General features: G+C 42.8%; 1 protein-coding gene across 11 annotated transcripts in view; it reads left to right on the top strand.

Moving 5' to 3' along the window:
- The window catches only part of LOC124007766 (H(+)/Cl(-) exchange transporter 3-like), a 61390-nt gene that overhangs the window by 7603 nt on the left and 31528 nt on the right, over nt 1-22259 (top strand). For 3 of the 11 annotated variants that reach the window (XM_046318502.1, XM_046318504.1, XM_046318508.1), the window contains one exon: nt 21939-22099. In XM_046318502.1, coding sequence (XP_046174458.1) covers nt 21939-22099 — 161 coding nt within the window. Of the gene's footprint in view, nt 1-3557; nt 3673-4277; nt 4404-12301; nt 12559-15984; nt 16193-16431; nt 16517-21421; nt 21543-21938; nt 22100-22259 lie in introns of those variants that run through there. The other 8 variants (XM_046318507.1, XM_046318506.1, XM_046318505.1 and 5 more) reach the window with 7 other exon arrangements.

A 22259-nucleotide genomic window follows, 5' to 3' on the forward strand; every position in this document is an offset into this window, starting at 1 on the left:
TTGTATTGTCGTATTGTTTTTTTTGTAGGCATTGGGATTGTGGTTGATTAGGGGTGTGTCTAGTATAGGCTTGGCTGCCTGAGGCGGTTCTCAATCAGAGTCAGGTGATTCTTGTTGTCTCTGATTGGGAACCGTATTTAGGTAGCCTGGGTTTCGCTTTGTATTTCGTGGGTGATTGTTCCTGTCTCTGTGTAGTGTTCACCAGATAGGCTGTAATAGGTTTCTTGTTCCGTTTGTTGTTTTTGTATTTATCAGTTATTTCATGTATCGTTCCGTTTTTCTTCATTAAAGACATGAGTAACCATCACGCTGCATTTCGGTCCGACTCTCTTTCAACAAACGAAGAACGCCGTTACAAACTCCCTTAATATGACAAGTCACAGTTGGCTCCAGTGACAGTGCAAGCTTCCCTAATTACTATTCACAATCTGAAGTAAAAAAAAAAGAAGAAATTGAATCGAAAGCTAAGCTCCCTCACCTATTTCAGGGTTTTTGTGTGACAATTTTAAGTGCGTCTGAACTGAATATGTGAGTCTGAAAGAAGGATTAGAAATGGATTACCTGTATTAAACCTCTTCTGGAAAGGACCCTTCATCCCAATTTCTGCCTAAAATGACATCTAACTGCCTGTACCTCAGGACCTGAAACAAGGATATGCATATTCTTGATACTATTTGAAAGGAAACACTTTGAAGTTTGAGGAGATGTGAAATTAATGTAGGCGACTATAACACAATAGATCTGGTAAAAGATGAAACAAACAAAAAATGTTTTCTATTTAGATTTTTGTTGCATCATCTTTGAAATGCAAAAGAAAGGCCATACATTGAAATGGGAAGCTGTCAAGGTTAGGGAGTAACGGATTAGAAAACGTTACCAGCAAAAATATTGTAATCAGATTACAGCGTGGTTAAATGTGGAAGACACATTTCAGTTGAAGGCATTCAGTTGTACAACTGACTAGGTATTAGAGGTCGACGATTAGGATTTTTCAACGCCGATACCGATTTTATTGAAGGACCAAGAAAAGCTGATACCAATTCAATCGGCCAATTTATTACTATTTTTTATATATAAATATATATATATATATATATATAATAATAATGCTGAATGAACACTTATTTTATCAGAATATAATCCATAAATCAAATCAATTTAGTCTCAAATAAATAATGAAACATGTTCAATTTGGTTTAAATAATGCAAAAACACAATGTTGGAGAAGAAAGTAAAAGTGCAATATGTGCCATGTAAGAAAGCTAACATTTAAGTTCCTTACTCAGAACACGAGAACATATGAAAGCCGGTGGTTCCTTTTTTAACATGAGTCTTTAATATTCCCAGTTAAAAAGTTTTAGGTTGTAGTTATTATAGGAATTATGATGCGGTGACTATTTCTCTATGTACCATTTGTATTTCATATACCTTTGACTATTGTATCTTCTTATAGGCACTATAGTATTGCCAGCCTAATCTCTGGAGTTGATAGGGTTGAAGTCCTAAACAGCGCTGTGCATCAAGCATTGCTAAGAGCTGCTGGCAAATGCAGGGAAGTGCTGTTTGAATGAATGCTTATGAGCCTGCTGCTACCTACCACCGCTCAGTCAGACTGCTATATCAAATCATAGACTTAATTATAATAAACACACAGAAATACGAACCGTAGGTCATCAATATGGTCAAATCCGGAAACTATCATTTTGAAAACAAAACGTTTATTCTTTCAGTGAAATACAGAACCGTTCGGTATTTTATAGAATGGGTGGCAACCCTAAGTCTAAATATTGCTGTTACATTGCAGAACTTTCAATGTTATGTCATAATTATGTACAATTCTGGCAAATTAATTAGGGTCTTTGTTAGGAAGAAATGGTCTTCACACAGTTTGCAACGAGTCAGGTGACCCAAACTGCTGCATATTCCCTGACTCTGCTTGCACTGAACGCAAGAGAAGTGACACAATTTCCCTAGTTTATATTGCCTGCTAACATGAATTTCTTAACTAAATATGCAAGTAAAAAAATATATATATACTTGTGTATTGATTTTAAGAAAGGCATTGATGTTGATGGTTAGGTACATTTGTGCCTTGATTGTGCTTTTTTTCGTGAATGCGTTTTTATTTATTTTTTAGATCGTCACCCGTTTGGCGAAGTTGAAGTAGGCTGTGATTCGATGATAAATTAACAGGCATCACATTGATTATATGCAACGCAGGGCAAGCAAGTTGACCTAGTAATATCATCAACAATGTGTAGTTAACTAGTGATTATGTTAAGATTGATTGTTTTTTATAAGATAAGTTTAATGCTAGCTAGCACTTACCTTGGCTCCTTGCAGCCACAAGGTCCTTTTGATGCTGCACTCGCATAACAGGTGGTCAGCCTGCCACGCAGTCTCCTCGTGCATTGCAATGTAATCGGGCATAATCGGCATCCAAAAAGGCAGATTATCGATTTTGTTATGAAAACTACTAAGCTATTTGCGCCTTACGGATTGTGCTTGATGTGGATGGCTGTTCACAAATCTATATGTGTATTTGAACCTAAACAATGGTTGAATTCAAAAAGTTTAAGCTGCCTATCAATCATTGTTTTTGAAACCATTGGACAGCCAACTTCACATGGAAACATGTTGTAGCCAAAAAAGTGTTAATATATTTGAATTCGTTTATTTGAGGTTCTTCAAATAGCCACCCTTTGCCTTGATGACAGCTTTGCACACTTGGCATTCTCTCAACCAGCTTCACCTGGTTTGCTTTTTCAACACTCTTGAAGGAGTTCCCACATATGCTGAGCACTTGTTGGCTTCTTTTCCTTCACTCTGCGGTCCAACTCATCCCAAACCATCTCAATTTGGTTGAGGTCTGGGGATTGTAGAGGCCAGCTTGTCTGATGCAGCATTTCATCATTCTCCTTGTTAAAATAGCCCTTACACAGCCTGGAGGTGTGTTGGGTCATTGTCCTGTTGAAAAACAAATGACAGTCTCACTAAGCCCAAACCAGATGGGATTGCGTATCACTGCAGAATGCTGTGGTAGCCATACTGGTTATGTGTGCCTTGAATTCTAAATAAATTACAGACCGTGTCACCAGCAAAGCACACCATAACACCTCCTACTCCATGCTTTATGGTGGGAAATACACATGCAGAGATCATCCGTTTACTTGTTCAGTTTTGAGAAAAGTTTGTAGAAGAGAATGAACAGCTGTGTAATGTAAACTACTGTGCGTCCTGTTTGCTTTCCCCTTGAGAATGAATACTGTTGCCCACAGCTCTAGCATGATGGTTGTTTGTTGTACAAAGGGCGTTGACATACTTCTGTAAAGGCCAGCTCATTGGCTATCAAGTTAGCTATGTTTCAAAACGATAGGTGGTCATTGGACCATGACACACTCAATCAAGTGAACATGCTCGTCTCATTGTTGCGTAATGATGGCTTACCTTCATGGGCTAATTGACATGTTGTGTAGCCAATACGTAATGTAGAATGACGAAACATGTTCGGTTGCCTTCTAGAGTGTCTGAGGATTGCAAAGAAACCGAACTTGACCGGGTTAAGCAGCGTTTTGTGTGTTAGGATATCAAAATTAATTTTGTCAAACAAAACTATGCTACATTTTATCTCTGGGACCCTAAGGATGACAAATCAGTGGAAGGTTACTGAATGTAAGTACATTATATACCAACAGAGGTGAATGTATCAAACCAGTTGCCTTGATAAGTGTTTTGTTGTTGTGCACTATCCTTAAACGATAGCATGTTCTTTTTCTCTCTCGCTGTAACAGCTACTGTAAATTGGACACAGCAGTTAGATTAACAATCACTTAAGCTTTCTGACAATATAAGACATGTCTATGTCCTGGAAAATTGGTTGTTGTTTACAACGCTATTCTATTCTAGTCACATATCGTATATTGAGCAACAACTGTATCAAACCATGGATGTAAGGAGAGGTCAAGGAAAGCCAAAATATGGACAGTCTTTTGTTTATGTTGATTGAGTCTGATTAGATGTAATACTAGTCGAAACTAGTTATTTAAAAAAATAATCTAATTAAAGTTGTGCTTAGGGGCACACAGTGCTTGACATTTTTACTCTGCTGCACAATACTCCTTATCCACTGTCTCTCACCAGTGTGTACAAGGACAGAGTTCCTTCTGTGTTTACATGTTTGTGTGCGTGCGTGCGCCTCTGAAGGCAGTTATAAATTGCTGAGTACAGGGCTAGTTTTTCTCATATTAAGCTCCCTCACAGAGTTCAGAAGTCATTCATCCGAACTTCCGAACAACCAGAGAATGGACCAGCACTAACGCTACTGCCAATACGGCACAATGTGTGAATACCAAGATGTAGCCTAACGCCTGTTTTGCTGCCTGCTGAAACGCTTGGGAAACCAGGTTAGTGAGTCTGAATGCTTTAATGCAACATTGCTGGAGCCTCAGGGCATGTTAAGGCTACATTGCTTCTTTCTGGGAGTCCTCACAGCCAGCGAACTAGGAAATGTTATGTCAAACTAGCGCACTCTGCTGTTGTTGATAACATCAATCAGAATCCAATCTTGTTTATTTAACAGGGAGACACCTCCAGAGCAGAAGCCGAAACAAATTCTAACGGGCCTTCTCTGAGAATACCCTTCTTCTTAATCACACCGCACCTAATGTTCTGTAAACACCAGCCGAGAGGCTTGTAAGATGTCACAACATCAGCTGCTACAGAATCACATAGTGTCACGGATATATTATCAGTGATCCCTTGACTCAGTCTGGAGTCTAACTTTAACCATAACATTCAACACTGGCAGACATTTCATACTGGCAGTTACACAGGTCAAAGGTCAGTACTTTGTTACAAGATAATTATAGAAAACTACTTAACCATGTATGTTTTAAGTACCATATTTAATAAAGTCCTGTTTCCCTTCCCCCTAGGGAATGAGTGTGAGTTGGGTTACAAGGTCACTCTCAGTAATCTCTGCCCAATCAGTGGTCTCCATTCTCCAAGTCTGCAAACGTTCTCAGTGAACCTTGGTGTAAGCTACTGCCTGTAGGTGTATCCACATGTTACTAAGTAACAGGCTACCCAAGTCAGTGTTCATACACATGCCCACATGAGTATGTGAACACCTGCTCGTCATCTCATTCCTAAATAATGGGCTTTAATATGGAGTTGGTCCCCTCCTTTGCTGCTATAACAGCCTCCACTCTCCTGGGAAAGATTTCCACGAGAACATTGTTGCGGGGAGTTGCTTCCATTCAGCCACAGACACTAGTTAGGTTGGGCACAGATGTTGGGCGATTAGGCCTGGGTCTCAGTCGGCGTTGCAATTCATCCCAAAGGTGTTTTGATGGGGTTGAGGTCAGGGCTCTGTTCAGACCAGTCAAGTTCTTCCATCAATCAAATTAATTTATAAAGCCCTTCTTAGATCAGCTGATGTCACAAAGTGCTGTACAGAAACCCAGCCTAAAACCCCAAACGGCAAGCAATGCAGATGTAGAAGCACAGTGGCTAGGAAAAACTCCCTAGAAAGGCCAGAACCTAGGAAGAAACTTAGAGAGGAACCAGGCTATGAGGGGTGGCCAGTCTTCTTCTGGCTGTGCCGGGTGGAGATTATAACAGAGCATGGCCAAGATGTTCAAATGTTCATAGATGACCAGCAGGGTCAAATAATAATAATCACAGTGGTTGTAGAGGGTGCAACAGGTCAGAAACTCAGGAGTAAATGTCAGTTGGCTTCGACACCCATCTTGACAAACCATAGGCTGAAACAGGAAAGGAACTTCCCCAAACTGTTGCTACAAAGTTGGAAGCTCAAAATAGTCTAGAATGTCATTGTATGCTGTAGCATCAAGATTTTCCTTTAATAGAACTAAGGGGCCTAGCCCGAACCATGAAAAACAGCCCCAGACCATTATTAGTCTTCCACCAAACTTGACAGTTGACACTGCATTTGGGAAGGTAGCATTCTCCTGGCGTCCGCCAAACCCAGATTCATCCGTCAGACTCCAGAGAACGCGTTTCTAGTGCTCCAGAGTCCAATGGTGGCGAGCTTTACACCACTCCAGCCGACACTTGGCATTGCGCATGGTGATCTTAGGCTTATGTGCAGCTGCTCGGCTATGGAAACCCATTTCATGAAGCTCCCAACGAACAGTACTTGTGCTGACGTTGCTTCCATAGGCAGTTTGGAACTCTGTAGTGAGTGTTGCAAATGAGGACAGATGATTTTAATGCTCTCCAGCACTCGGCGGTCCCATTCTGTGAGCTTGTGTGGCCTACCACTTCGTGGCTGAGCCGTTGTTGCTCCTGTACGTTTCCACTTCACAGTAACAGCACTTACAGTTGACCAGGGTAGCTCTAGCAGGGCAGAAATTTGAAGAGCTGCTTTGTTGGAAAGGTGGCATCCTATAACAGTGTCACGTTGAAAGTCACTGAGCACTTCAGAACGGGCCATTCTACTGCCAATGTTTGCCTTTCAGTGTCCCTGTGTAAGAATTTCCACAACACTCCATAGACAATCTTAAATGAATCATTGTGTATTGCCAGCGCACTGGCGAGATTTCAACCAACTCAATGCACACATGTCAGTCAGGAGCTCTGCTTGGGTAGTCCCAGCAGTTGCCTTATATATGGCTATTCTAGTTTTGTTTCATTCATGTGTCCGACCAATACTTGTTCATAACATGTAACAATGCCTCACAAGGCTTCTTCTCTCTAAGCTGAGACCCTGAAACTGAGAAATCTTTCGCTCTCAAAACAAGGTCTGGGCGTACTGCCAAATTGCAGCTACTGATGGTGAAGATTCAGTCAGCCACTTACATTAACACAGAAATTGGTCATTAGAACAGCACATGAATAGAACACATAAATTAGTCCTAAGAGAAGCACATGAGTATAACATTTCCATCACAGGCGATTGCATGGCTGTGTGCTCAATTTCTTTTATACACCTGTCAGCAACGGGTGTGGCTGAAATAGCCAAATCCACTAATTTGAAGGGGTGCCACATACTTTTGTATATATAGTGTAGGAACTGGATGAAGTGACTAGGGGAGTGAAAAAGAAATTCCCATGAACCAGTTTGGCAGCTTGATGTCCAATCAGCACTTGCCTAGTGGCAATCCATGAAGTGTAAATGCCGGGATCTGTCAGGATTGTGCCTGTAGGTTAAGCTGCCTTTCTGTGTGTCTCGTGCTATTTATATGCACTGTGTGTTGGGGGTGGAAGTGGACCCTTGTCTGGCCCACCTGGTGTGCTGTGTCAGGCAGACGTGGGAATGTTCTGTAGTGGAACCGACTGGAACTACCTGATCCAGGCCCTGAACAGAGGAATTACATATTGGAACTGTGGAGATAGAATATACTTGGTTCTGGAGTGCTGGTTCATCTGATCTCTAGAACCCTGGTGCCACGTTAACTTGGTACTCTCTGTTGGGATTTACTTCCAAACTCCAGATGGTTGATTTAGCCTGTGCCACCACCTAGCAACAGGAGCCGTGCTAAAAGGTAGGGGCTTCATTGGTTGGTTGTTTGGTTTGATGGTGCCAGCACAGCAGTCAAAATGTCATCTTTCTTTAGGGTGACAAGTGGAATATTCCTGCTGGAGCTCGTGCTACAGGTGGGTGCTGCTATGGTGACCAGTGAGCTGAGATAAGGCGGGGTTTACCTAGCAAATACTTATAGATGACCTGGAGCCAGTGGGTTTGGCGACGAATATGAAGCGAGGGCCAGCCAACAGGAGCATACAGGTCGTAGTGGTGGTGAGTATATGGGCTTTGGTGACAAAACGGATGGCACTGTGATAGACTGCATCCAATTTGTTGAGTATTGGAGTGTTTGATGCTATTTTGTAAATGACAACGCCAAAGTCAAGGATCGGCAGGATAGTCAGTTTTACGAGGGTATGTTTGGCAGCATGATTCAAATCAAATGTATTTATATAGCCCTTCGTACATCAGCTGATATCTCAAAGTGCTGTACAGAAACCCAGCATAAAACCCCAAACAGCAAGCAATGCAGGTGTAGAAGCACGGTGACTAGGAAAAACTCCCTAGAAAGGCCAAAACCTAGGAAGAAACCTAGAGAGGAACCAGGCTATGTGGGGTGGCCAGTCCTCTTCTGGCTGTGACGGGTGGAGATTATAACAGAACATGGCCAAGATGTTCAAATGTTCATAAATGACCAGCATGGTCCCATAATAATAAGGTCAGAACAGTTGAAACTGGAGCAGCAGCACGACCAGGTGGACTGGGGACAGCAAGGAGTCATCATGTCAGATAGTCCTGAGGCATGGTCCTAGGGCTCAGGTCCTCCGAGAGAGAAAGAAAGAGAATTAGAGAGAGCACACTTAAATTCACACTGGACTCCAGATATAACAAACTGACCCTAGCCCCCCGACACATAAACTACTGCAGCATAAATACTGGAGGCTGAGACAGGAGGGGTCAGGAGACACTGTGGCCCCATCCGAGGACACCCCCGGACAGGGCCAAACAGGAAGGATATAACCCCACCCACTTTGCCAAAGCACAGCCCCCACACCACTAGAGGGATTTCTTCAACCACCAACTTACCATCCTGAGACAAGGCCGAGTATATAGCCCACAAAGATCTCCACCACGGCACAACCCAATTGAAGGAGGTTTTGTTGCAAAATAGGAAGCCAATTCTAGATTTAATTTTGGATTGGAGATGCTTAATGTGAGTCTGGAAGGAGAGTTTACAGTCTAACCAGACTCCTAGAATATGTGGACAACTACAAATACCTAAGTCAGAACCTTCCAGAGTAGTGATGCTGGACGGGCCGGCAAGTGCGGGCAGCGATCGGTTGAAGAGCATGCATACATTTAGTTATACTTGCATTTAAGAGCAGTTGGAGGCCACGGAAGGAGAGTTGTATGGCATTGAAGCTCGTCTGGAGGTCAGTTAAGTGTCCAAAGAAGGGCCAGAAGTATACAGAATGGTGTCGTCTGCGGTGGATCAAAAAATCACCAGCAGCAAGAGCAACATCATTGATGTATACAGAGAAGAGAGTCGGCCCGAGAATTGAACCCTGTGGCACCCCCATAGAGACTGCCAGAGGTCCGCACAACAGGCCCTCCGATTTGACACACTGAACTCTGTCTGAGAAGTAGTTGGTGAACCAGGCGAGACAGTCATTTGAGAAACTAAGGCTGTTTTGTCTGCCGATAAGAATGTGGTGATTGACAGAGTCGAAAGCCTTGGCCAGGTCGATAAATACAGCTGCACAAAATTGTCTCTTTTTGATGGTGGTTATGATATCATTTAGGACCTTGTGCGTGGCTGAGATGCACCCATGACCAGCTCTAAAACCATATTACATAGCGGAGAAGGTACGGTGGGATTCGAAATGGTCGGTGATCTGTTTGTTAACTTGGCTTTCATAGACCTTAGATAGGCAGGGTAGGATAGATATAGGTCTGTAGCAGTTTGGATCTAGAGTGTCTCCCCCTTTGAAGAGGGGGATGACCGCGACAGATTTCCAATCTTTGGGGATCTCAGACGATACGGAAGAGGTTGAACAGGCTAGTAATAGGGGTTGCAACAATTTCGGCTGATAATTTTAGAAAGCGAGGGTCCCGATTGTCTAGCCCTGTCGATTTTGTAGGGGTCCAGATTTTGCAGCTCTTTCAGAACATCAGCTATCTGGATTTGGGTGAAGGAGAAATAAGTGAGACTTGGGTAAGTTGCTGTGGGGGGTGGAGGGCTGTTGACCAGTGTTAGGTAGGCCGGGTGGAAAGCATGGCCAGCCGTAGAGAAATGCTTATTGAAATTCTCAATTGTGGATTTATCAGTTGTGACAGTGTTTCCTAGCCTCAGTGCAGTGGGCAGCTGGGAGGAGGTGCTCTTATTCTCCATGGACTTTATAGTGTCCCAGAACTTTTTGGAGTTTTCTGCAGGATGCAAATTTCAGTTTAAAAAAAGCTAGCCTTTGTTTTCCTAACTGCCTGTGTATATTGGTTCCTAACTTCCCTGAAAAGTTGCATATCGTGGGGGCTATTTGATGCTAATGCCGTACGCCACAGGATGTTTTTGCTGGTCAAGGGCAGTCAGGTCTGGAGTGAACCACGGGCTATATCTGTTCCTGGTTCTACATTTTTTGAATGGGGCATGCTTATTTAAGATTGAGGAAAGCACTTTTCAAGAATAACCAGTCGTCTTCTACTGACGGAATGAAGTCAATATCCTTCCAGGATGCCTGGGCCAGGTTGATTAGAAAGGCCTGCTCGCTGAAGTGTTTTAGGTGTATCAATACACCCAGTCACTACACTAGGCTAAATAAAATAAATACAAAGATACAGGCGTCCTTCCTAACTCAGTTGCCGGAGTGGAAAGAAACCGCACAGGGATTTAACCACAAGGCCAATGGTCACTTTTTAAGAATGTTTAATGACTGATTTAAAAAAAAATCCTGTTTGCAACAAGGCACTAAAGTAAAACCAGGCATTGGAACCTAAATTATTTTACAATCGTTTTGTTCTGAACTGAACCATAATCTTTTTATTTTACGTTCTATTGTTACTAACAAGCTAGCTAGCTAACAAACTTGTGTGTTCAGAGCGGCACCAGAATTCAAATAAAAACACGTCTTACCTTTAGGTAGTTAATACATCTACTGTGAAACACAATAACTTTGTTATCCTTAACTAGCATTGAAAAAGTTAATCAATTGTTCTCTAATAAAAAAAAATCTCCCCCTAATTTCTGCATCACGCCTGTAATGTCAGTAGCTACAGTAGACTTTGCATGCTTTGTAGGGAGGGGGAGGGGCTATAGTCTACACACTCACATTGGCAAAGATTTTCAGCTGGTAGGCACTGGAATGCACTTCTGAGTGACAGTGAGGGCTTTGCATAGGCGTTTGTTGTGGGACTGAAAAACATGCTCGGAACGTAAAATAACATTAACCGGTTCCCATACTTTTAAAATAACGTTTCTGTTCCAGAACAGTATAGATCACTTTTGTTCTCGGACTGGTTCTGTTCCTTTAAAAAATGTAGTTTATTTTTCAGTTCTGTTCCCTGAACCGGTTACAACCCCTGACTAAAACTGCAAATAACGATTTGTATTCAGGACAAAGTTTATGTTTGGGGCAAATCCAACACAAAACATTACTGAGCACTACTCTTCATATTTTCAAACATGGCGGTGGCTGCATCACGTTATGGGTATGCATGTCATTGGCAAGGACTAGGGAGTATTTTTATTTAATAAAAATAAAAATTAGGATGAATGTTTTGCACAGGCAAAATCATAGAGGAAACTTAGTTCAGTCTGCTTTTCACCAGACACTGGGATATGGATTTACCTTTCAGCAGGACAAGGACCAAGACGACATTGAATTAGTGGCCTAGTTACAAAATGGCTGTCTAGTACTGCTCAACAACCAACTTGACAGAGCTTTAAGAATTTTTAAAAGAATAATGTGCAAATATTGTACATTCCAGGTGTGCAAAGCTCTTAGAGACTAACCCAGAAAGACTCACAGCTGTAATCACTACCAAAGATGATTCTAAAATGTATTGACCTGGGTGTGAATACTTATGTAAATTACATTTTTGTACTTCATTTTCAATAAATTTGCAAACATTTCTAAAAACATTTTCACTTTGTCATTATGGGGTATTGTGTGTAGATAGATGGGTGAGGGGAAATGTATATATTTAGTCAATTTTGAATTCGGGCTGTAACACAACAAATGTGGACTAAGTCAAGGGATATACTTTCTGCAGGCACTGTTGGTAGCTATGAACCCTTCAGATGAAATCTCGCACATGGCTTCATATCCTCTTTGTGCATATACGTGTTTGAGAGCAAAAGAGAGAAAGTTCATGTGTTTGTGGAAAGGGAAGGAGAAGGTAGAGGAGAGTGTCTGTCTCGTACTACTGGTTTCACTCATTTGTTTATGGTAGTTTTCATCTTCTGGTTATTTCTCTTGCTCTCCCCTGCTGTGGCTTTTGCTCTAATGACATTTTGGTGTGTGTGTGTGTACACACTGTTCTGCCTCTGAGAAATTGCTTCATTTAAGTCAATTAGGCCTATTGATTGTGTAGAAAAACAGTTTTTCTAACATTAATATATTAATTTGTTAATTCCTTGGTAAGCAGCAAATTAAAACTGTAATGTACTGTATAGTGCTGTGTTCAATACAGATCAATATGATGCCGGCAGTACTGGCTCAGCCAGTTGTCTACCCTAGGAACCAACCAGTGCGAGCCGATAGTCTTTCCTGTGACGACATCACCGGCCCCTTAGCAGTCAACTGCTGAGAGCTTGGCTCACACACACACACAGTCACAAATAAGCCTACGCACACAGCCCGCTACACTATTCGTGGCTGCTGTAAATCATGGAGGCTGCCTCCATGGTAAACAGTTGCCTAGAGACGAGTAGCTAACGCGCAGTGAGAGAGCTAACGCAAGCTTAGCGACCAACTGTCAGTCAACCATGGAGGATATCTCAGCCGAGACCGACCCCTATCTCCCTTACGACGGGGGAGGGGATACCATTCCCCTGCAGGAGCTGCCTAAAAGAGGTATGCCACGATCCCCGCACCTTTCCTTCCTTCTGAATGGAGGTTGGAGGTTCGTTTCTGTCGGTCTGTCCATCTGGCTACAGTTAGTCATGGAGCTGGATAATCTAATGCTCAAGCTCCCAGCTGTTGTTATAAAGACTAAAGTGGTGTGGCGCTTATGATTTAGGACAGATAGGAGGGCTGTAATGTATGTGTGTGTGTGTGTGTGGGCGACAATATTATCTAACTAACGTTAGCTGGCTGTTATTCTTCGACCATTCCCCTGCTCGTTGATGATTAACTTTGGCAGTTTGTGAACCAATATCTGGGCTGTGTGTTTGCGTTATCTGCGTGGTGAATTAGCTGGGTGTGTTTTTCTCACAGGAAGGCTTAGCTGGGCTGGATGAAGCAGTGACCGAGGAGTAGCAATGTGTGCCACCGCCTCCACCTTTTAGTCTCTTGACTTTAAATGTTTGTGTGTGTTCAAGAGAGAGACACGTGTTTGGTGTGTGTGGGAACACCTCTATAACAGCCTCCAGATGTTGGTCTCAGTGTGGTGCTGATCCATTTAACATTAAAACAGTGTTTGAATATTTTTTTTATTTTGTAAATTATTTTTATTTTTATGAATTCCTAACAGCACCTGATTTTAAACACATTTTGTCAAGGGTTCACGGGAAAACGTTTGCATGTTTAATACAATACATTGTATTGTAATATTGTTGATATACAGTTGTTTTTAACCCAAGGCTTTATGGGCCTGGGAGGCTCCCAGGGATATAGGTATCCACAGTAGGCTTACTCCAACAATTATACATTTTTCATCGCAATACATAGTGTACATAATACATAGTGTAATCCCACTTTATTGTTATTAAACTGCTAAGTTTTCTCTGTAAATTGTCAGGATAATTAGCTTGAAAAATGAAAGATTTACTCACTAACTCACACTAACACTAACTCACACTAACACTAACTCACTAACTCACTAACTCACACTAACTCACACTAACTCACACTAACTCACACTAACTCACACTCACACTAACTCACACTAACTCACACTCACACTAACTCACTAACTAACTCACACTAACTCACACTAACTCACACTAACTCACACTAACACTAACTCACTCACACTAACTCACACTCACACTAACTCACACTAACTCACACTAACTCACACTAACTCACACTCACACTAACTCACACTAACTCACACTCACACTAACTCACACTAACTCACACTAACTCACACTAACTCACACTCACACTAACTCACACTAACTCACACTCACACTAACTCACACTAACTCACACTAACTCACACTAACTCACACTAACTCACACTAACTCACACTAACTCACACTAACTCACACTAACTCACACTAACTCACACTAACTCACACTAACTCACACTAACTCACACTAACACTAACTCACACTAACTCACACTAACTCACACTCACACTAACTCACACTAACACTAACTCACACTAACTCACACTAACTCACACTCACACTAACTCACACTAACTCACTAACTAACTCTAACACTAACTCACACTAACTCACACTAACTCACACTCACACTAACTCACACTAACTCACACACTAACTCACACTAACTCACACTCACACTAACTCACACTAACTCACACTAACTCACACTAACTCACACTAACTCACACTAACATCTATAAAGCATCTGCATCCTTATTACCTGAACAAAACCTTTACATTCTCAACATGATTCAATGTTGTGTGGATATATATTTTTTTTCACAGTTAACTAATATATTGTGCTATCTTCCCTAAGGCCTTCGCCGTTAATGGCCCACCGCTAAATAATATCCTTGCTTTCAATATAGTGCTGAGCAATTAGTGCTTTTTGAGGTTGTTTCAGTTTGATTATAAAGAATAATCACTTCCATTTATTTTTAAAATAAACTGTGCATTATGTGGGTTGAATGCTATGTAAGCGCAGAATAAAACCATTAACTAAAACAATTGTAGTGGCTGCCCATTACTGCTTTAACATAATTTATTCACATTACTTTAATACAATATTTGTTTACTTTGATGACTTGATTTCATTCCAAGTCCTCATCTCATCTCTATAGAGCTGCTGCCTGTGCTGTCTGACAAAATCACTATTTCAGTAGTTCTTCAAAGTAAATAAGGCATACTTTTATGACTGCTGAATGCCAACTATCAATCACTTAGATCATGTATTTTCAGATGACAATACCTCTCAAAGCAGCTGCTTTCTATCCCTCTAGATTGAGAGAAGAAAAAGCACACGGTCTCTGTCTGCTCCACACCCATTCTTATTATAGCTCCGTGCTCCACACGACCGGACAAGTATGCAGCACAATGGGTTGTGGTAATTGTAGTTGCCACGTTTTCTGCGCTAAACTATCGAGAATATTGGCCTGTTGGCAATTACAGCTCTCTACTACATCGCACAGTTCAGGCTTGATCTGATTTGATCTCTACAGAAACTGCATTGAGCTCACAGCAACAAAAAAAGGAACGAAATGGAATTGAAGTACTTTACCCAAAGTTGGTCGATTAGTTGTTTACAAAACTAAAAATAACCTACATTTCGATTAATTGCTCAACTTAAACTTAACCTACCAAGTCACTGATTATCTCAAAAGAGAGAAACTACTTAACAGATCATGGTTTGTGTTGGTGTAGTCCTTGTTCATTACTTTCCCTTGCTGAATGAAATACACTGGCAAAGGATTCTCTCTCTGTCTCTCATTCCCCCTCTCTCGCTCCCTCATTCCCCCTCTCTCGCTCCCTCATTCCCCCTCTCTCGCTCACTCATTCCCCCTCTCTCGCTCACTCATTCCCCCTCTCTCGCTCGCTCATTCCCCTCTCTCGCTCCCTCATTCCCCCTCTCATTCGCTCATTCCCCCTCTCTCTCGCTCGCTCATTCCCCCCTCTCGCTCACTCGCTCATTCCCCTCTCTCGCTCACTCATTCCCCCTCTCTCGCTCGCTCATTCCCCCTCTCTCGCTCGCTCATTCCCCCTCTCTCGCTCGCTCATTCCCCCTCTCTCGCTCGCTCATTCCCCCTCTCTCGCTCGCTCATTCCCCCTCTCTCGCTCGCTCATTCCCCCTCTCTCGCTCGCTCATCTCCCCCTCATTCCCCCTCTCTCGCTCGCTCATTCCTCTCTCGCTCCCTCATTCCCCCTCTCTCGCTCACTCATCCCCCTCTCCCTCATTTTTTTCTCATTCCCCCTCTCTCGCTCAGTCATTGTTCTGAGCTCACTAGGCTCCCTCATTTTTTTCTTCTCTCTAGTCTGTTATGAGGTAGGCCTTTCGGTCGCGTTTCTTTACTAGCCTCGTGCAGTCCAGGGTTAGTTGCAGCCTGCTGTTCTCCAACCCCAGTCAGTCCAGCTGCTGAGCTGAGCCTCCTTGATCTGCTTTGCAGGACTGGAGTAATGCTGGAGTAGCCTGATGCTGGAGTAGCCTGATGCTGGAGTAGCCTGATGCTGGAGTAGCCTGATGCTGGAGTAGCCTGATGCTGGAGTAGCCTGATGCTGGAGTAGCCTGATGCTGGAGTAATGCTGGAGTAGCCTGATGCTGCAGTAGTCTGATACTGGAGTATTGGTGGAGTAGTCTGATACTGCAGTAGACAGGTAGTGGTGGAGTATCCTGATGCTGGAGTAATCTGAAACTGGAGTAGTGCCTATGTGCACTAAACCTTGACACTGAATGGTCTCACTTTAGGCATGTAACTGTGCACTTTGTGTGTTCAGTTACATGCCTGTGTGTGTGTTGTGAACTCATTGATCAGTGTTGCTGTTGTGGTTGAAATCAGTCCCTTGTAGGATTCTGTTTCCATAGTGTTATCATTCAGCTGGATGCTGTGTGTTAGCCTACACAGGTCGGTGAAATCAAAACATGAGGTGCCTGCTGCACTGCAGGACCAGGACCCCCTGTGGATTTCACTCACAAATCAGGTTGGTTGGAAGGTAGAATGCGATAATGTCCATCTCAATGATTGACTTGACTGCCAGCTCTGTTTGCCAGGTTTCAGCTGACTCCACAAGAACAAGCCATTTCACATTGGTCTTCCTCACAAAGCACCAGATGAAAGCTATTAAACTAGTGTAACACACACACACACTAGTTCCTGCGGCTCTCTGGGAAATGCTTATTTCTCTCTTCTCTCTTAGACTTCTTCTTCTTCTTTCTACATCAAAGGGCTTCATATAGACCCAATACTGTAATTGGAATGGCTTGGCCTTCTAAAATCAGGTTAGAGGTCTGAGAAATGCTTTACTCATTTCTCTACTCCTAGTGGTAGCAAGTAGTGTAGTGAATGCACACATTTATAGCATCTATGTTATTAGTGTTAATAGATTAGTTTACTTCTATTTTCTCAACCTCACCATGGTCCTACTTTCCTCAAAATCAAATGTTATTGGTCACATACACATATTTAGTAGACGTTATTGCGGGTGTAGCGAAAGGCTTGTGTTCTTAGCTCCAACAGTGTAGTAGTATCTAACAATTCACAACAATGCACACACATCCTAAAAGTTTAGAAATATATAATTATTAGGATGAGCAATGTCAGTGGCATTGACTAAAATACTGTATATACAGTGCCTTAGGAAAGTATTCGGGCCCCTTGACTTTTTCCACATTTTGCTAGGTTACAGCCTTATTCTAAAATATATTTTTTTCCCCCAGAGCAATTCTCATCAATCTACGCACAATACACCATAATGACAAAGCAAAAACAGAATTTTAGACATTTTTGCTAATTTATAAAATAAAAACATATCACATTTTATTCAGGTTCTTTACTCAGTACTTTGTTGAAGCACCTTTTGGCAGCTATTACAGCGATTACAGAGTCTTCTTGGGTATGACGCTACAAGCTTGGCACATCTTTATTTGAGGAGTTTCTCCCAGTCTTCTCTGCAGATCCTCTGAAGCTCTGTCAGGTTGGATGGGGAGCGTTGCTGCACAGCTGTTTTTCAGGTCCCTACAGAGATGTTTGATTGGGTTCAAGTCTGGGCTCTGGCTGGCACACTCAAGGACATTCAGAGACTTGTCCCGAAGCCACTCCTGCGTTGTCTTGGCTGTGTGGTTAGGGTCGTTGTCTTGTTGGAAGGTGAACCTTTACCCCAGTCTGAGGTCCTGAGAGCTCTGGAGCTGGTTTTCATCAAGGATCTCTCTGTACTTTGCTCTGTTCATCTTTGCCTCGATCCTGACTAGTTTTCCTGCCCCTGAAAAACATTGCCACAGCATGATGCTGCCACCACCATGCTTCACGTAGGGATGGTGCCAGGTTTTTTCCAGAAGTGACGCTTGGCATTCAGGCCAGAGAGTTCAATCTTGGTTTCATCAGACTAGAGTATCTGGTTTCTCATATGGTCTGAGAGTGTTTAGGTGCCTTTTGGCAAGCTCAAAGTGGGCTGTCATGTGCCTTTTACTGAGGAGTGGCTTCCGTCTGGCCAATCTCTACCATAAAGGCCTGATTGGTGGAGTGCTGCAGAGATGGTTGTCCTTATGGAAGGTTCTACCAACTCCACAGAGGAGCTCTGTCAGAGTGACCATCTGATTCTTGGTCACCTCCCTAACCAAGGCCCTTCTCCCCCGATTGCTCAGTTTGGCCGGGTGGCCAGCTCTATGAAGAGTCTTGGTGGTTCCAAACTTCTTCCATTTTAAGAATGTTGGAGGCCACTGTATTCTTGAGGACCTTCAATGCTTCAGAAATGTTTTGGTACCCTTCCCCTGTGCCTTGACACAATCCTGTCCCTGAACTCTACGGATAATTCCTTTTTGACCTCATGGCTTGGTTTTTGCTCTGACATGCACTGTCAACTGTGGGACCTCCTATACCACAGGTGGACCTCGTACCACAGCTGGACTCCAATCAAGTTGTAGAAACATCTCAAGGATGATCAATGGAAACAGGATGCACTCAAGCTCAATTTCGAGTCTCATGGCAAGGGTCTGAATACTTACATAAATAAGGTATTTATGTTTTTGCGTTGTCATTATGGGGTATTGTGTGTAGATTGCTGAGGGTTTTTATGTAATCAATTTTAGAATAAGGCTGTAACGTCACAAAATGTGGAAAAAGTCAAGGGGTCTGAATACTTTCCGAAGGCACTGTACATATGAAATAAGTAAAACAGTATGTAAACATTATTAAAGTGACTAGTGTTCCATTATTGAATGAGTGACTCATCATTCACCAGTGTTTGAACTTTGATCACGTTCCCACTTCCCACAGATCAGGTGACAGTCCCAGGTGTCTAGTATTTTATGTTAGCACTTACCGCCTAGGATTGATATCCTTAGTTAGCTTAGCAGTTAGCGCCTTGTTTCCTAGCATTGATATCCGTATTTAGCTTAGCAGTTAGCACCAACTGCCTCTCCTAGGTATCGTTATAGGCTAACACTAGGCTCTACAGCTTTGGATGTCATTGTGCCAACTGTGCCAAGCCACACAACGTTAGCCCCTGGATGACATGGTTGTACTAAACAGCCCCTGTGGCTGTATGCCACCCCAGCACCATATCACACACTGCCGGGAAGTTCAGCAACTACACATCAGTGGTGTGTCCCTGACCGCATGCCAATGGAGAATGGTTTCGAAGGTCAGCAAACCATGAATCATCGTAAATGAATCACATACCCGTGGCTCAGTTGGTAGAGCATGGCACTTGTAACGCCAGAGTTGTGGTTTCGATTCCCATGTGGGACCAGTAAGAAAAAGTCTGAAAAAATGTATGCATTCACTACCGTAAGTCGCTCTCCATAAGAGTGTATGCTAAGTAAAAAACATCTATAAAATGTGTTTAGCTGTAACTTTGACAACGACTTGTCATTAGCTTTGCATCCATCTTCTGGAGATTGTTAGGGTTAAATCGGGTTATGACAGTTGACGTGATGTCACAGAGGGCTTTAGGTGAATACTTTCTCCTACAAGGCCAGATTATCAACAGATTTGAGCTATGCCGGTATTGCTTTGCAGTGTATTCCTATTTCTCTCTCGCTCGGGTAAAATGTCTCTCTGTAAAAATACACAATACACTGTATTTGTATATCAGAGAGCTGGAAAGAAGAATTTGCACAACAAAGAATGGGTCTAATATCATGCATGCATGCCTACCAGTTGTTTAAAGCACATGCTTGAGGAGACAACATTTTCTTCTGATGTTTTTTTGGGGACACATAGTGACTTTGTTCATTCCCGGACACAATCCCACAGACCTATACAGTTGTCGGAACGATGTGGGAGATTTCCCTTTTTGTTGGTGGAGTTGTATGGGTAGATGAATGTAGGCTTGTCTCTGTGCCTTTGAAAATGATATGTAATCCCTATCATACTCAGAGAATACTGCAAAACAATCCACTGAATTGGATAGTGATCTTACAATTAGATTTTTATAAGGTATTAGTCACGTGCCGAATACAACAGGTGTAGTAGACCTTACAGTGAAATGCTTACTTACGAGCCCCTAACCAACAATGCAGTTTAAAAAAAATAAGAATAAGAGAGAAAAGTAAAAAGTAATTAAAGAGCAGCATCTTTGACGACTACGTGCCGTTGTCCGGTGATACTTCGCATGAATGTGTCTTACTGTAGCAGTGTTTGTTTCTCTCAGATCACAGGCACTGCAGAGAGAGATTACCTTTTTCAAAATGGCGGTTGGCTGCCCAGCTGAGTTGTAGTGCTGTGACACTACAAGTCACCTCTGCTCCAGCTCCGCCTTTCGGTGTGTGTGTGTGCCAGCCAGCCAGCCAGCCAGCCAGCCAGCCAGCCAGTATAATCTATTTAACTATCCTTGTTAGATGCACTTTAGCACTGTTACCAATCAGCACAGTCGAGCATGACTGGATCTGGGATATCAAGCATTAGCAGTGATCATCAGGCATTGTTCTTGATTATCGTCATGAAGGACATCGTTTTGGAATATATCTTTTTGGAAATGCAGTCAGTTTTTCTCCTATACTGCATCTCTGCCAGTTGAAACATTTTTAAGTGTTGTAATGCAATTTCAAATATTGCTACGTTCTCTGTGCTTTTTGATCATGTTAGAAGGGTGACCAGAGCCGTGTGTTCAAATCCCTCATGGTGAACAGAACATCAATTGAATTGAACATCAACATTATTGGTGTGGTGTAGCCTACTGCAGGGTTCACCAACTGGTGTCTGTCTTTCTGATCTATGCCTGAGGCCTACATCCTGTATTAACACAAGCGGACATAGACCGAGAAGAATGGCAGACTGTTGTAATCCTTGGCCAGTGTTCACTTTACAGTCACACGTTAGTACTGTGCCTCTGTTTCCCCTGCCACATTTGTACTACAACATAACACAGCCTGTTGTGTACACAGAGGCATGTGACTGTAGAAAGGTCCTTGTGGCAATTTTATGGGGAACTGTTATCAGAGATTGTGAAATGAGATTTGAGGAAGAAAACCTCATACTTGTAAGTAAACATTCTCCTTTAAACCGGAACGGTCCTTTTTGAATGAAGTCTTTAGATTGTAAATGAACCACTGTTCTGAGACCAACCTCCATGACCAGTGAGTGATTCATTAAAGGGAAACGTAGAGCCCTGGCTCAGATTCTACCCCCTGTGTTCAATCTGCAATTGAACGTCTGCAACTGCACCTACATTTTGGCTGTGAGCTGCAGGTTTACCCACAGTGCTCTGGTGGTGAGGGGGTAAAGGGAGTAAAGACGATTTAGTCCTCTGATTTATTACGGAGCTGTGTGTGTACACGGGTCAGCAGTTTTTTCCACTGTGTCTGACTCTGGTTGAGATGCAGCAGGCAGCCAATGGATGGTTGGATGGATGGGGTTTTCCCCGGTGTGCCACAAGTACCAGTCAGTCAGACAAACTCTTGTTTTCATATGCAAGCAGGCAGCATGTGCAATGCAGTGTTCCTAATGGAGTAGATATTTACCACTTCCAGGTTGACGCACACCGTGTAAAGAAGAAACGTGAAACTGGGGTTGGTGTAATTTGATTTCGGGGATGATTATCGTGTGAGAAGCAGAAAAGGCTACAAGCACACTGTAGTTATGCCTCTGCTGGTGGGTTTTATGTACAGTAGCAGTGTTTCTGTTGTCGGTCCTTGTCAGGGCGGAGGGAATCATATCTTCTGTGTCAGATGTGACTGTGTTACTCAGAGTGGGAGGTTTTCTCTGACGCTGTTACTGTTGCCTCCTTTTACCTGGGTTTTTCAGTGGCGGCTGACAGGGAAGATCATTACGTCACTGTCTGTCTGACTCAGATGGCTTATTCCTAACAGCATTTGGCCCATTCAGACTTCTAGCAGGCTATGAAGGAACTAGTATGCCATTGTCTGGTCTCTCATAAACTCTCTCTCTCTCTCTCTCACCTGTAGGATCTAACTACGTCATGTCTAACGGGGGAGGGGTGCTGAGCAGCACCACCCACCTGCTGGACTTCCTGGAGGAGCCCATTCCGGGGGTTGGCACCTACGACGACTTCCACACCATCGACTGGGTCCGGGAGAAGTGCAAGGACCGGGAACGCCACCGCAAGGTGAGGACGCGTTTACATTTTGGAAACTAATTTAAGGAAAGAATAGCTGCACACTAAATATATATATAGAATTTGAGTAATTTAGCAGACTGACAATCAGTGTATTCAGCTAGGGTAGGTAAAATAACCACAAGGGTGTCCCCAAGGACTCTGTGCTGGG

The sequence above is a fragment of the Oncorhynchus gorbuscha genome, linkage group LG21 (genome assembly GCF_021184085.1).
Source record: "Oncorhynchus gorbuscha isolate QuinsamMale2020 ecotype Even-year linkage group LG21, OgorEven_v1.0, whole genome shotgun sequence".
In the NCBI taxonomy this organism is placed as follows: Eukaryota; Metazoa; Chordata; class Actinopteri; order Salmoniformes; family Salmonidae; genus Oncorhynchus; species Oncorhynchus gorbuscha.